General features: G+C 30.8%; 1 protein-coding gene and 1 pseudogene across 1 annotated transcript; both read left to right on the forward strand.

Moving 5' to 3' along the window:
- The first annotated feature begins 9,364 nt into the window (after positions 1-9,364).
- Positions 9,365-9,856, forward strand: LOC149894789 (uncharacterized). Its single transcript, XM_090079754.1, has one exon. The coding sequence runs from the start codon at positions 9,365-9,367 to the stop codon at positions 9,854-9,856; it is 492 nt and encodes a 163-aa protein (XP_089935880.1).
- A 2,730-nt stretch (positions 9,857-12,586) lies between these two features.
- On the forward strand, positions 12,587-15,682 carry LOC149894790 (uncharacterized; annotated as a pseudogene).
- Positions 15,683-16,271: the final 589 nt, after the last annotated feature.

Genomic DNA, 16,271 nt, shown 5'->3' on the forward strand with positions numbered 1-16,271 from the left:
AAATGTGAAAATAACAATTTGGTTTGTTTAGCTTCAAAAATTAATTAATTCAAGTGTATTATTCCTATCGTCAAATAAAATATGTTAAATCTTAAAAATGTTATGACTACAAAATTATAGATGAGTTCCTAAAGTTAAAAGTTACCTAAATGTGACTATAATTTAAATTCAAGTAATTAATATTGTCTATTACAAATGTGATGATTTATTATATTGGATATACGGTAAAAGTAATAACAGCCTTATATTCAGATCAATGTGCAAGTTAAGGATATGTTTATTTAAAACAGCAGTTTTTTGTTATTTTGTAATTATTCCTTTATAGAAAAAATACAGCTATTTTTGATAGTATCATAGTTATTACTATCATAGTAAAAAAGTTACAACCCATTTTTATATATCATTACATCCCAAGGTCTTGGATATGTAAAAGTTATCAAAAATAATTGGACCAAAACTGTTTGATCATCACTGCAGTTGAGATGACATCTGATTAAACCAATGTTTAATGGTTTAGAGCTCAAATCCAACTATACCTTCGGTTCAGTTTAACTTTGATCCTAATTATTGATAAGCCAAATTTAAGAAAAGTTGGAAACCATAATGTTTAATACTCATACATGAGTTTTTAACTAGTTTGTGTTCAGTTAAGTAGCATCTTCAAAAAAGAATGGTTTTAAGTAGACAACAAAGAAAACCCCACATAGTTTGATTGCTTAATGAACAAAATTAGGTTAATAACAATAATTTTGTTAGTTACGATCTAGGTTACTATATATATATATATATATATATATATATATATATATATATATATATATATATATATATATATATATATATATATATATATTTATAAATATATAAATATATATAAATTAGCAAAAGCACTTATCTATTTTTTTCTTTGACAGCTTGTTTTACCATCAGTAGGTTCATCAGGAAGTCTGATGAACCTAGTGATGGTGAAAGATGAGTTTATAAATACATAAGGTTAATATATAACATGTTAACTAATGATTAACTTGCTAACCTTCCTGATTACTTATTATGGTAAAACAAGTTGTGGAAGAAAAAATTAGTTTTTACTAGTTTATTGTTGCTCTGCTCTTTAAGAACATTAAGCACTCTATTTATAGAATACGCTAAAAAAAAATTTTAATTTATATATTTATATTCAAATTTTCCGAGTGAATTCAACAATACGAAATATTTATAAACATTTTTTTTGAGACCAGATCATAAGTAACAAAATTATCAATAATAGTCTAATTTGGTTCCATAAGCAAACAGTCATTGGGAACTTTTCATTATTGTCCATATATAAACATTTTTTTTTGTAGATGATACTTTGCTAAACACAAACTGCTTTCAAACACATGCATAAGTAGTTATCTGGTTTAAAACCAGTTTCTCCAGATTTGATTTAGTTGGGTTAGAGCTTCAGTTGGGTTTGAGCTTCAAACTATATTTTGAAGCTCAACCCAAAGTAAACTACAGCCAGATGTCACCTTAACTATTATCTTGATCAAAAAAAAAGGTCTTGTCACAAGTTTGTTTGGAACAATCATCTTTACATCTTCCTAAATCAAGAAAATATCATTTGCAAGTAAAAACTTAAACACCCCAAGTTGCTCAATAAAATGGGAAGTGTCAGTTATCATAAATAATTTTTCTCAAAGTATATTAAGTTGGCTCTCAAAAGCAGCAAAATTTCATAACAAGTCTAAAAAAGTTATATTTGTTTTTAATAAAAAGTAACTTTTTTAGACTTGTTACTTTTTTTTTTTAATACACATTATACTTTTTTTTTTTAATACACATTTTAAAAAACTTTTTTTTCAAAAAAATTTTTTATATATGCGAAACCAATTCTTTTGATACCCAAGTTAATATACTTTCGGAGATAAGTTATTTTTGGTGACTTATGGAAGCCACCATATTGTCAGGTGCCTTGGGCTGTGGCCTTTTTTAGAAGTTGACATCTTTGTGGTATTTTCTGTTTTAATTTTTTTTCCTCCTATTGTAACGTGCAATAAAAATTAATAATAACATACTTTCAGCCATATCCCTAATACATGTGTTTTATATATATTGATATATGCATTTATACATATATATACATGTATTTATATATATTTATAAAAGTTAAACATAACAGAATCTGAAAGTGATCTTGGAGTAATCTTCTCAAGCAATCTGAAATGGAAAAATCATGTAATAAAATGTGTAGGTAAAGCCAACCAAATGTTGGGTCGGATTAAAAAATGCTTTGTTTGCTTAGATATTAGACTGCTAAGAATTCTTTATGTTTCTTTTGTGCGACCACTGCTAGAGTTTGCAGTACAAGTTTGGTCACCTATTCGAAAGGGAGAAATTGAATTACACTGAATAACAACCCAAAAATATCTTGTTTGATGATCACAATTTCTAAAGCAGTTTTTCATGCTGATTACAAATCTGAAAACCGTTTTTCTCTATCACGTCAGGTTTTTAAGATATTAACATAAACATACATTATTTAATCCCTTATTGTTACGAATGAATAAGAAAATAGAGTTTAGTTTACTAAGTTAATAATAGATGGCAACATTAAACATATTCTTTTGATATTTTAAAATGATATATTCTGTTCTGAAAATAGGTCCGCTAAAAGATGTGCGGGGCAGTCGTTGTTTGTTGTGATCGAGTGAAGTTATGTTCGAATATTGTGCTTCTTAAAAAAGATCCCGTGTGTGCTATTTTAGTTTATAGATAAGGAGTAATGAATAAAGTATTTGATTTAAACATAGTAATTAAAAGTGAAAACCCCTGAGTGGTTTAATCGAGACCGAAATTAGTTATTTCGAGTTTGTTTTGTTTTCTACCGAGTAAGGTAATGTTTCACCTGTCTTTTAAGAAGACTAATATCATTTTACAGAAATGAACCCTGTTGAGTTCATTTATTTTTTATCGAATGCAAATTTAGTGATTTTTGATATTTTCCTTTTTATGTGAATTGAATTCTCCCTTGTGAGGAAATGTAATAAGTATATGAATGACAAGTGTCTAGAGCTAGTGACTGATTTACTGTGTATTAGATGTTTATAAACTGATGTAAATGAACGAATTGCTTGTTTAATTTAGTGTACTTAATTTGTAACTGTATGTTTATTAATGAGTTGTGTGTTTATTATGAGTTATACTATTCCTATGTATTTGCTATTTTTTTTCAGTGAAAACAATGGCGTCTAGAGGCTGCATCAATTCACCAGACTTGTTTTGTTATGTGTGCGGTTCTCACAGATAAAAGCCACCGAAAGACATTTACACCATTTCTGAGAAAAGCTTATGAACTATACTTTGATTCAAAGGTTGACAACGGCAAGTCATGTGCACCACAGTTCATTTGTTTGACATGTGCATGCAACTTACGGGGTTGGATAAGGAAGGCTACAAATAACAACCATCTGGCATTTGGAGTTCCTATGATATGGCGTGAGTCAAGCAACCACATCACTGACTGTTATTTCTGTTTGACAAATGTCACAGGTTTCTCATACAAGACTCGTTCATCTGTGAAGTATCTAGATATTCCCTCGGTTTCAAAACCAATTCCACATGATCCAGTCAGTTGTCCAATACCAACATCACCTATAGAATACAGAGTCGATGATGCAACACAAGAAGAAAGTTCGTCTTCCAGCAACATGGCAGACTCTGACTACAATCCTGATGATGATGAAATTCATTTGATTAATAATGATGATCTTTGCGACCTTATACGGGACCTGGCACTAACAAAAGGTCAAGCTGAACTGCTAGGTTCACGTCTGAAAGAGTTTAATTTGCTATCACCAGGTACAAGAACTTTACAATTTCGACATAGACACAAAGAATTCGTGCAGTTCTTTGCAATGAGTGACTATGTGCTACTGCACTGACATCCAAGGTGTTATGTCAAGCCTCGGTGTAGAACATAAGACTGAAGCATGGCGTCTATTTATTGATTCCTCCAACGCAAGTTTGAAGGCTGTATTATTACACAATGGAAACATGTATGCATCAGTAACGGTTGGTTATTCTACTCATCTAAAAGAGACGTACGAAACCATGTCGCTACTTCTTGAAAAAATTTGCTACCGCGATTACAATTGGAGTATGTGTGGTGATTTAAAAGTGATCACTATTCTCATGGGAATGCAGACAGGGTACACCAAGTACTGCTGCTTTATCTGCGAGTGGGACAGCAGAGATAGGAAGCACCACTATATAAATAAGAATTGGCCCATTAGAGATAAAATGGAGCCAGGTATTAAATACGTCCTGCGTGTGCCATCGGTTGAGCGTGAAAAGGTTCTTATGCCTCCACTTCATATAAAGCTGGGGCTCATGAAAAACTTCGTGAAGGCACTAGACAAAATCTCAGATGCTTTTCGCTACCTATGCAACAAGTTTCCAGAGTTGAGTTATGCGAAAGTGAAAGAAGGTGTATTCATAGGTCCACAAATATGGAAGATCATAGCAGACAGTCACTTCGAAGATTTACTCAGCAGAACTGAAAAAAAAGCATGGTTGGCATTTAAGTTTGTTGTAGCCAATTTCCTTGGAAATAATAAATCTCCTGACTATGTAAATATTGTGCAGAAGTGCATTAGTGCGTACAAGTTAATGGGTTGCAACATGTCCCTCAAGACTCATCTCGACTCACATCTCAACTTCTTTCCAGAAAACCTAGGTTCTGTTAGTGATGAACATGGTGAACGTTTCCATCAGGACATCTCGGTGATGGAGTCACGCTATCAAGGCCGATGGAGTGCAGCAATGTTAGCCGACTATTGCTGGATGCTTCAGCGCAACATGCCAAATTGTCAGCACAAACGCAAGTCTACAGCCAAGAAATTCAAACCAAACTAACTTTTAATTTAATGAACTTTACGTTATACCTATGTATTTTACAAGTGTATTATATCTTAAACTATGTGTATTTATGTTAAGTAGTACTCTATTTAGCGATATATGCTCTACTGTAACTTGCCTGCGAGTTGTTTGCTTTGATACAATATTAAACATATATAAATGGTTAATGCCAAATATCTCAACAACGGTGGGTGATAGAGACAAACGGTTTCTATAATTGAAATCAGCATGTCTTACTTGTCTTAAAACAAGCGTTGGTTTCCAAGATATTTTCCGAAAGTTTTTTTTTGTTGATCAGAGTTATTAGAGAGAGTTTAACATCGTGCAACTCGATTAATACCATCACTTAAAAAAATGAACTATAAGTATCATCTAAAAGCTCTCGACTTGACTACCTTGACAAAAAGAAGACAACGAGGAGATATGGTTCAACTATATAAATTCTTCAACGGTTTTAACAAATTTGGAAACAATAAAAAAACTTAGTATTCAAAAAACTCAAACAAGAGGTCACAACTTTAAATATGTCAAACAAATCACTAAGCAAGCATGTCGTGAAAACTTTTTATTTAATAGATCGGTCAATTTATGGAAAAGCTTGCCAAGTGAGTTGGTTAAACCACAATCAGTTAACAGTTTTAAAGCAGGTCTTGATTGCTGGATGAGCAGCAATTAAGCGAATCGGCTGTCATAGTGTGTTGATACCACACTCACTGGCTCACACCTGTTACAGCATTTACTAATACTAATACAGATATAGATAATATATTTTTATAGATATAGATATATATTTATATAAATATAAATATTTATTTAGATATATATAGATATAAATTTAGATTTATATATATATATATATATATATAGATAGATAGATAGATAGATAGATAGATAGATAGATAGATAGATAGATAGATAGGTAGATAGAAAGATAGATAGATATTTGAGGAAAGTAATGGAAATTAATACTATCTATTTTTAATAACCTTTTAATGATTAATCTTTTTGTTTATGTGAGTAAATTAAAAATTTTTATATAATTTTAATGTCGTAGAAACAATTTTTCGTGCCTCAGCAAATTTCATTGGGCACATCAAAATATTAGTTTTTTATAAAGGTATTATATAATACTTGTGGATAGAGGTGTGACTAGGCTGCCCCACACCGAAATTAGGGAGTCCTAAAGAATTTAGAGACCCGCTTGCAAACTTAAGGGTCGTTTTACAACGTTAAGGACTTTTTTTAACATTAAAAATTTTTAGGCCTTTTATGGGGAGGGGGAGGCTCTTAACTTCTATGCGCGGCACTGCCTATGTAAAAAAACGTGTTCAATTAAATTTGATGAAAAATAAGGAGAGTGAAGAGAAACAGTCAACCAAGGTATTAAATGCATCCGGTTTTCATAAATTTTATGTCATATAACCTTATTAAAAAACGTATTTTGATAACAGTATGGCTCAAATAGTAAATAATGATGGTTCATCGGACAAAGAAGGAACATTTTTAACAGTTGAACTCCAAAATAACATTGAACTATCCAATATTTTTGACAAATCAAGTAATGCATTAAATATTAGGAATGATCTTAACAACGCATTAAAAAAAAGTATAAAAAAAAGCACTTTTGTGAATGTAAACAAAAGACTGCGCGAGCAAGATATAGAATATACCGGTACTAAACTAGTTGATGGGGTTCGAAAAAAAACTCAAAAAAAAGCCAAAGAACTTGGTCCAAGATATGAAAGTACTATGTGTTTTCAAAAAAATCTGCGGTGTCGTGACATACATGACGAGACAAGACAATATATTTTAACCGAGTTCTGTCTACTTGATAAAAATATGAAAATTGAAATGATTAAATTGTTAGTTTGTATTAGCAATACTAAAAGAAAAACAGTATTTAACCCATACGATAAATACTCTAGAAATAATGAGCTTGCATACCACCTTAAAGTTAAAAATATTATACAGCCTGTATGCAAGCAACTTTTTTAAACACTCTGGCATTGTCTCATAGCACAGTAAGACATTTTTGTCTAACAGAATTCCCAAAAGCAAATCCTTACGTATTATCTAAACCAGATTTATTTACTAGTCTTGATAGTTTTCAATTGAGTAAGCAGTATTCTGGTGAGTTTATTGATTCGTTGTAAAAATTGGAGTCTCATACTTTCGAAAAGACATCAAAAGACTTTATCTAGTTAATGACTGGACATCTAAGGCTGAAATTTTCAGGTACAATATACTTAGATTAATAGTTTACAGCTGTGGGGTCAATATATTCTTTTATACAAAGTTTATTTAAGTTTAGCGTTTTATTTGAACTTTCTGTTCTAAGTTCCGTAATCAAAACTGTGGGCCATAATATAAAAAGTTGTAATGAGCACTCTAGACTTTTAACTTACAATTTATTTATGACCAGTTATATTAGTTAAGTTTTATTCTAGAACTTAACTAATATAACTGGTCATAAATAAATTTTACTCCAGTTTTTAAAATACTTTATGTAATTCAGTCGTTCTCAAACTTTTTTAAAGTACGTACGCAATTTGACTATCTTTTGTTCTTTATCTCTCTTAAATTTTTTTTTAATATACTAAATGCTTTTTTTGATTCAATGTTTTGAAAAATTTTTGCGTTGAGGAAAAGGGTTTGATTATTGATAATGCGTATGTTCAAAGTGAGTGGGGAGAGGGGGGGGGGGGTTGTGTGTTTGTGTGTTTGTTTTTGTGTTATAATAGAGGTGCAAGAATATTTTTAATTTTACTTCACATTTACTTCAATACAATACATTTTTAATAACGCGATTGGCAAAAGATTTTGACGTTTGCTTAGAAAGAGTTCATACTTAAGATAATTGAAATTTGAGATCGGGACTCAAAATGTTGTACCACGTTTTTTAAATTCTAAATGCACTGATGTAACTATAAAAATAATTATTACAAGAGTAATAATTATTTTTATAGTTACAACAGTGGGCTAGTGCATAATTTGAGTAATGACATAATGAGTTATCAGAGACGTATTAAATATTAATCAAAATATCAATACCAATTATGCACTAGCCCCAAAAAAAATTAAGACTCAAAAAGATTTCAAAAAAAAAATCTAAACTTTAAAAATATGGATTTTAAACGGGAATAAAACGGAGAGCACAAACATTTAAACCAACGCGCAATAAAGTTCAAAGAAGTAACCTGTCTGTGATGCAAAAACCAATTGATATGTGACCGTGAGTAATTATAAAGTACTATATAGAATTATATATACAAATTATATATATATATATATATATATATATATATATATATATATATATATATATATATATATATATATATATATATATATATATATATATATATATATATATATATATTGCCGGTAATTTATATATTGATATGTGACCGTGAGTTATTACAACCACTGGTGACAAAAATTTGGCACAGTCTTTGATAAGCTAAAACTTATTGAACTTTTAGTTATCCAGTCTTAATTTTTTAGTTATTTTGTTTATAAAGTGTTACTTATCTTTTACTGAAAGTTTTGTTTACTTAGATTAATTTATAAAAAAGTTATCCAAAAATTAAGTCGACTACATTAATTGAACAAGTGTACAACTATTGTAATTTGCATCCTAACGCTAAAACGAAGAGCGCCGTAGAGTATTTTGTTGCCTCTAATCACCCCGAAAGGAATCATAAAACGTTATATGGCAAAGTGGAAGAACAAGTCTCGTAAGCCTGGATCAGGCAGAAAACCAAAGATTATGACTGCTGGGAACATCAATCGTCTGAAAGGTCTTTTGAACAACCGGTCTGGAACCTCAACAAGAAAAATTGCAAATAAATTCAATTGTGATCATTCCTACATTGTAAAAACAATAAAAAAACAAAACAAACATTTATTTTAAGAAAAAACAAATCCCTGATCGCACTGAGAAACAGTTAAAGCAGTTGCAACTGAAGCGTGGAAGAATTTGTCGCTATTAAAAATAATCGCTATTAATAAATGTTTAAATAATCGCTATTATTTAAGAAATTGTAGAATTTTATAAAAAAACTTCAAATATTTAAAGAAACACCACCAAAAATTTATGCACCCGAAAAACACAGATAGTCCAAAAATGTATCTGGCAAAAATGCAGAGTCCAATTTTGTTTTACGCGGAGATTGCAGATAAGCCAATTTTGTTTTATACGGAGAAAGCAGATAAACCAAATTTGTTTTCCGCGGAGATTGCAGATTGTCCGATTTTGCGCGGAGCCATTAAAATGTCTCTTTCGGAAACATAAAATTCATTCAAATAAATGCTGATGTTTGCGTTTTTTGTCAAAAGAAATAGAAGTTATATAAGTATGGGTTAGTGATATAATTATTGCTGCCAACGATTTGAAACAAAATATTTAGGATCACTGAACTCATTTATCGGTAACCAATTCTACTCAGATAGTAATTGTATAACTATGAATCAATCAGGTTACTTGCAGAATGTTTTACAGAAATTCGGTTTTGAAAAATGCAAACCAAGATTCACCCTATGTGAGCAAGTCTATAATTCATACAATAATCAAGAATCAACAGAAGTAAATGATTCAGAGATAAAACAAAACCGACAAATGGTTGGAAGTCTCCTTTATGCATTGAAATTTACCAGACCAGATTTAGGCTATGTTGTTACTCGATTATCTCAGCAGTTATCGAAACCAGATAATTGTGACTGGATTATGATTAATCATGTATTCCGCTATATTAAACATTTTTTGAACTATTGTTTAACTTTTCGGAAGAATGATGAGGTAAAATTTATTGGATTCTGTGATACTGATTGGGCTTCATCTTTAGAAGATCGATGTAAAACATCAGATTACTGTTTTTCTTTATGTGGAGACGGACCTGTTCTAAGTTGTAAGCCAAAGAAGCAATTTGCAGAAAAAAACAAAACTTTGATTCATTGAATGAACTGTTTGACATGACCGAGATGAAAGGCGAATGGTTGTGCAAAGAGTATGAGAACCTCTACAAACTGCAAATTGAGAGCAAAGGTCACGTTGGTTACTCGACTGGCAAACCTGCTAGTCTCAATACCATCCACCCATCCAAGCGAAAGAGGGCAATGGAAGCGACTGTGTCCACACTTACCAGCTTAGTGCTACCTGATTCTTCCGAAAGTAGCACAGACTATCCGAGAATAGTGCAAACAGTCCTTGGGAGGATGAGAATGCAACATCAATGAGCAAAGGAAGCATAACCCAACAGGCGTTGCAAGACGTCTTGTTACATGCTCAAAGCTGTCGTCCCACGGAGCAGCAGTGGTGTGCCACCAGCTTTCTGGTGAGGGCATTAAAATCCTAACCCTATGTCAATCAGCAATCCACAGTGGGGATCAGTTGTGATGATTGTTGCCGACACAACGAACGTGAATACCGGCAAGAAGACAGGGGTTGTTGTTCGGCTGGAGCAAATGTTCGAAGAGAAAGGTCACCCCAAACCCAAGTTCATCAGTTGCCAGCACCATGTGCTAGACCGCGTTCTTCGCGTTGTCATGGACGATGAGCTCCTTGGGTCGACTAAATCACCAAACATCGAGTATTTCTTTGTGCAGGGTTTGATAAGCAATTACGATAAATTGAAAGCAGCTTTCAGCAACGGTAAAACTGAGATTAATAAAACAGGTGGCTGGAGAGATGACTTGAAGTTTCTCTACCACCTCACTCGTGTCTTCCGTCACTTAACTGAGAGGAATGAGACCCCCTTCGTGAATTTCAAACAGATCCGAAATATCAGCAATGCACGCTGGAACTCCCGTGCTATTCTAGCCCTTCTTGAGTTTGTTCTGATGCCAGAAACCCGGATTAGGTTGCGTAAAATCTGTTCATTCATTTCTTACTTATGGGCTGACCATTGGTTCAGCAATCAATTATTCCGCGATGAAGATTTTGAAGAACCATCTGAAGCTCTGAATAACTACCCAAATGTTCTCAGTTGCTTAAAAACCCACTGGAAAACAGATGACTCTCCAATCAATATTGCCCGAAGCAACCAGTGCTGCGTTCGTGCCATTAGAGTTATGCAAGAATTGCACGACTCCTGCCGCAAAAAGGACAACCTCCCACTGAAATTCATCCTCTCTAATGACATTATCGTGAATATTTGACTTCCTTGTGGGTTTGATGATCCTATATAATGCTGTATGCATGTGACACTAAAGTTTGTGTTCAATTTTGTATCTTCTTACAGTGACTTAAAAAATTTGGCCAAAAAGCTAGTAAATAAAATTCTTAAAACCATTTTGTGCGTGAGGTTTTTTTATCAAATCGCCTTGAATGTAATATTTTATTTAATCTTAAATGAAAGCTCATCAAACTATGATACAGGGAAACGAGGTTGAATAAAAGTTATCACCCTAATATACATACAGAAATAGGCTAATTTTATCTTTTTAAATAATTATGAAGCTGTATCAACCCAAAATTTAGGAGCTTTTGCTGTTGACTTTAAGTAGTTCATTTCTTTACTTAAACATGAGGGAAACATTCCCTAAGGCCACTACTTATAAATAATATGTGTGTGTCTGTGTTTATATATACATATATATATATATATATACATATATATATATATATATATATATATATATATATATATATATATATATATATATATATATATATATATATATATATATACTATAATTTACAATTACATTTTCTTTGTTTTTTTATTTGTTTAATTTAAATAATGAATGGTTGAGCATCTAAATTGTTAAGTGCAAGCAATAATTCAAAAATGTCAAAGCTAAAATAATGTAAATATTAATAAACATGATATATTTGTTGAGGGTGAACTAAAGATTTAAAATTGTTTAAAAAAATCTTATTACTAATCATTTGTTTTGTTGCAGCACTTTATTTCTATTTGATTTATTTTTTGGATGGTATAAACAGAAAATTCATTTAATTTTCCCATTTGTCTGTGCCAAACTTTATAATATCAATATTTTAATGTTTTTGTTATTTCAACAGAAAGTCAAAGTGTCTGACTTCCTTATTTTTGACTGGTGTAAATTAAATGACTTCCTTATTTTTGAATTGTATAAATTAAATGTAAGAAATTTAAAAAAGAACAACTACAGAGGACGATAATAATTAAAGGATTATTATAAAAAGAAGATTACTTTATTTTATAAATTTGTTAATATCATTTATTGTTTTTTAGTTTTTTCTTTTACTTTTTGAAATAGCAAACAAAAGACTTAAATTAAAATGAATTTTGAATATTCTATTTAGAATTTTGTTGCTGATAATTCTATTGAAGTATTATTTTAATTTTTTTTTTTTTTTGATAAAATGAAAAAGTTTAATAGAGTAAAGGTATAAAATCTCTTTAAAAATAAATACTTATTATTTGTTAACTAATTTCATTTAGGTTGGTTGAACTGATTGGATTAAAGGTCCTATTGTATATGCAGAAAATGTTGTTGTACAGTGGCCATCAAGTCATTTCAATGCACTGTTGCAGAACCAGGCGTTAAAGTCTGGTTCTCCTACTTGGAAAAGTATGAGGCAAAAGCCTTGAAATCAGGGGTAAGCTGAATTTTGGATATACATTTATATGCAGGTGTAAAAGTTCCATTTAATAATGAAACAAGTATTATAATATTTTATATTTTAAATAATTAAAATGATATGGAGGAGTTAAACAATCAAGCAAATGGCCTTGTAAAAGTTGTTCCACCGTTACCAAATCAGGTTACTTTTAGTGTGTAGTTATGATGAACATTTTAAAAAACTGGTTTTGAATGTTAAATGCTATTTAAAAATATTTGATTCTAGTTTATCAGCTTATTTTAGAAATATGATGGTAAAAGTTGTGCAAAAGCTAAACGATTTTGTGTAGAAAAAAACATTAAAGTTATTAAAAACATTGTATATTAACTATTGTTTTGCGGTAAATTCTTTTTAATTTAATAGTAAACTTTGTTAAATTCAGTATTCCATCACTTTCTTATTTTAGAGTGCAGATAAAGTTGCTTTAAAAATTAAACTTGATGAACTAAAAGAAGAGAATAAAGTTTTAAAAGCACAACTGCAAGAAAGAGCTACAGGTGTCTTTAAAGTTATACATATCTACATTTTTGTATCTGTATGTATGAATGTATGTATGTATGTATGTGTGTGTATGTATGTGTATATATATGTGTGTATGTATGTATGTGTATATATATATGTTAACATATATATGTATATATTCATTTAAATATATATATGTGTGGGTGTGTGTGTGCGTGCGTGTGTGTATATATGTATGTTTGTGTATTCCCAGCTAACACAAAACGTTCAAGAAACGTTTGTAGAACGTTAGAAACGGTCGGGCACGTTCTAAGAACGTTTTAAGAACGTTTCTAACGTTCTTCGAACGTACTCGAACGTTTTGTGTTAGCTGGGTTTATGCATTGTTAAAAAATTTTAAATGACTATTTAATTAGGATTTGCTCAACTTCTCACTACGATGGAGACATCAATCAAATGAATATGAAAAAGGTGATGGTGATTTTGTTTTCTATTTGCCTTTATTGTTTCTTAAATGCATTGCATTTAATAATATTAATTTTAGTTGTTTTAACTTATTTGCTTTAATGACTTTTTTAGGGATTATTTGTGTGTTAAGTTCATTAGAAAGATCAACCCAGGACTTATCCGATCCAGTTTTGCAGTTAAACAAGCCCCATGATCTATCTTCCTTAACACATATACCAAAATTGACAAAAAGTCTTACTTCTAATTCAAATCAATATTCAGATTTATTAAATTGTTCTGTTGAATTAGAAAATGCACGTGACTTCAGCGTAACTCAAAGTTTTCATTCATCTTTTCAGAAGTGCAAGGCACCCAGCAATTCATTTGGGCCTAGTGGAGGAACCTCTCACACTCTCAACTCTTCTGATATGTCTGATCAACTTAATCATTCATTTAGCATAACAAATAGTAATGCTTTTAGTAACAGTCTTGTTTCTAAATCAAATATAAATTAAAATGCCTGTTTATTTATCCATTCCAATCTGGAAAGAACCTAACTACCCAGGCGGATCTAGTAGAGTAAGAATTTTCATGTTGCAAAATTTATCTATTTTTTTTTTATATTTATATTTAATTATATTCATAGGACTTTTACTTTGTAATTTAGAAACATTTAGTGCCAGGTCACAAAATATATATTGACCATGTAAAATTAAGAAAATATAACAAATGGCATGTTAAAAATAGATTTGTAAACGATCTTTAGGTGTCATTGGTGGGAAACACAGACTATCTAAGAAGTGTCAGTTTTTCTGGCAAGCAAAGTAATGCTCACTCTGACAAAGTAGCAAAACCCAAAATTTGTCAAGACCTTGTTGATGGTGCTGTTGGTAAATAGTTATAGCATTTGAATTTCTTTAATAAACGAAAGAAATCAATAAATAATTGAACTCTTGTATTTTCGTCAAAGGATGTTTGTGACGATTTTTTTTGACGATGTTTGTTTTTTTTTTTTGATTTTTGCGTTTGTTTTGATATGTTAAACTTTTGTGAATTCATAATGCAGTGACATCGTGCAATGTTTTCTTTTCATTTTCTAGTCTAAAGCTTAATTTGAAACTTAAAAATTAGCTAAATACACTTTTAGGAAAATATAACTTACTTGCTTTAAATAGCATAAAAAACCTTAAATTTTATTCTCGAAAGAAAGAAAACCCTTCATAGTTGTTAGATCACTATGGAAAATTTCAAATAAAATGTAAAAACGATTCAAAAAATGTTCAAATGTCGATGTGACCCCAAAATACTCTCTTTTTTGTTGTTATAACGTAGCCAATTTTCTGTACTTAATGTCTATACCTTCTGTCAAAAAATCATCAATTTTTTCAGTACAAAAAAGTCAATAACTTTTGATTTACTTAACTTCTTAATCTCTAATATTTAAAATTTTCTCAAGCTTTATACAATAATATTAACTATATGTCAAAATACGAACTAAAAAAAACTCCTCTAGAATGGCTGCTTTTTATCACTAGCCGTTAGGGAGCGAAACCCGATGTTGCGTTTAAAAAGTTGGTCGTTAAAAAAGTTAACAAACAGTTCTGCTCATGCGTTACGCATGCGCAGTATGGTTAAAAAGCGTTCATTATGGAATGAAATTAGGCGTTAAAAAAGTTGCATCGTTTCATTAGGGTATTTTATACATAAAATATTAGTTTGTATTAAAAATGGGTGTCCATGCTTACTCAGTTGATGATGTTAAGCAGTATCTTTCTGATAGCATAATTAAATTTTTTAAATTACAACGTATCGCATTCTTAAAATACGCTGTGTTCATTTAAACGTGACATCATAATAAACCTAATAATATGTATACTAGTTAATATAATTTTATTTTAGATTAATTTTTTTGTATATAATTTAGATGGGAAATTGTACTATATAAAGTCAACTAAGAAACTACTAGTTCTTTCAACTTATTATGGAAAAAATTTGGCTTTCAGAGATGCCCATGATTCTGATCACAAGGCACATGGTGGTCTCAACAATAATAGAGATAAACTAAGAAGTTCTTTTTTCTGGCTAGATTTTTTTTCTTTACTTAAAGATAGATTTTAAAAACAAAATACTGTTAAAGTTTGTAAAACAAATTCTAAATAAAAAATACTATATAAGGTCAGTTAGTCATGATACTACTATGGAGTAATTTACATTTTTTTTGTAAAATTTCTAGGTATGGTTAACGGATATAGCCAAATGGATTAACGAATATGCCTATGAATAGAAAAAATTAAAACGATTGCTCCTGAATTAAAATCTATTAAGGTAAATGGGCTATGGGAGTTTTTGGGCATTGATCTTATTGGCCCACTACCTGTTACAGCACAAGGCCAAAAATGTACTTTAACAATAACGGACCTTTGGAGTAAATATGTTATAGTTTTCCCTATTCCTGAAAAGTCTGTACTCTATGTTTCCAAGTGCTTTACCGCTATTTTATCGCTTTGGTCCACCCAAAAATTTTTTTTCGGATCAAGGCAAAGAGTTTTAAACTGTGTAAAAGAGCTTTGGTTTTTTTCATTTACCATCTAACACATAATAACCTCTGATCATCACCCACAAACCAATGGGCGAGATGAAAGAACTAATCAGACTGTTAAGAGAACCCTTTCAAAATATATGTGACGAAGCCCGCGATAGCTGGGATGAGTTTTGCACTCATGTGCGAAGACAAAATAATACCGGTTCTAACAGAGGGTTGTTAGAACCGGTATTATTTTGTCTTCGCACATGAGTGCAAAAATCATCTACACTGTTACGGAAAAAGGTGTCCGTGTCTGAAAAAAAAGGTGTT

This window comes from Hydra viridissima, unplaced genomic scaffold, assembly GCF_058129835.1.
Source record: "Hydra viridissima isolate aposymbiotic clone 2 unplaced genomic scaffold, HvirCarnegie_v1 scaffold_1, whole genome shotgun sequence".
Lineage (NCBI taxonomy): Eukaryota > Metazoa > Cnidaria > Hydrozoa > Anthoathecata > Hydridae > Hydra > Hydra viridissima.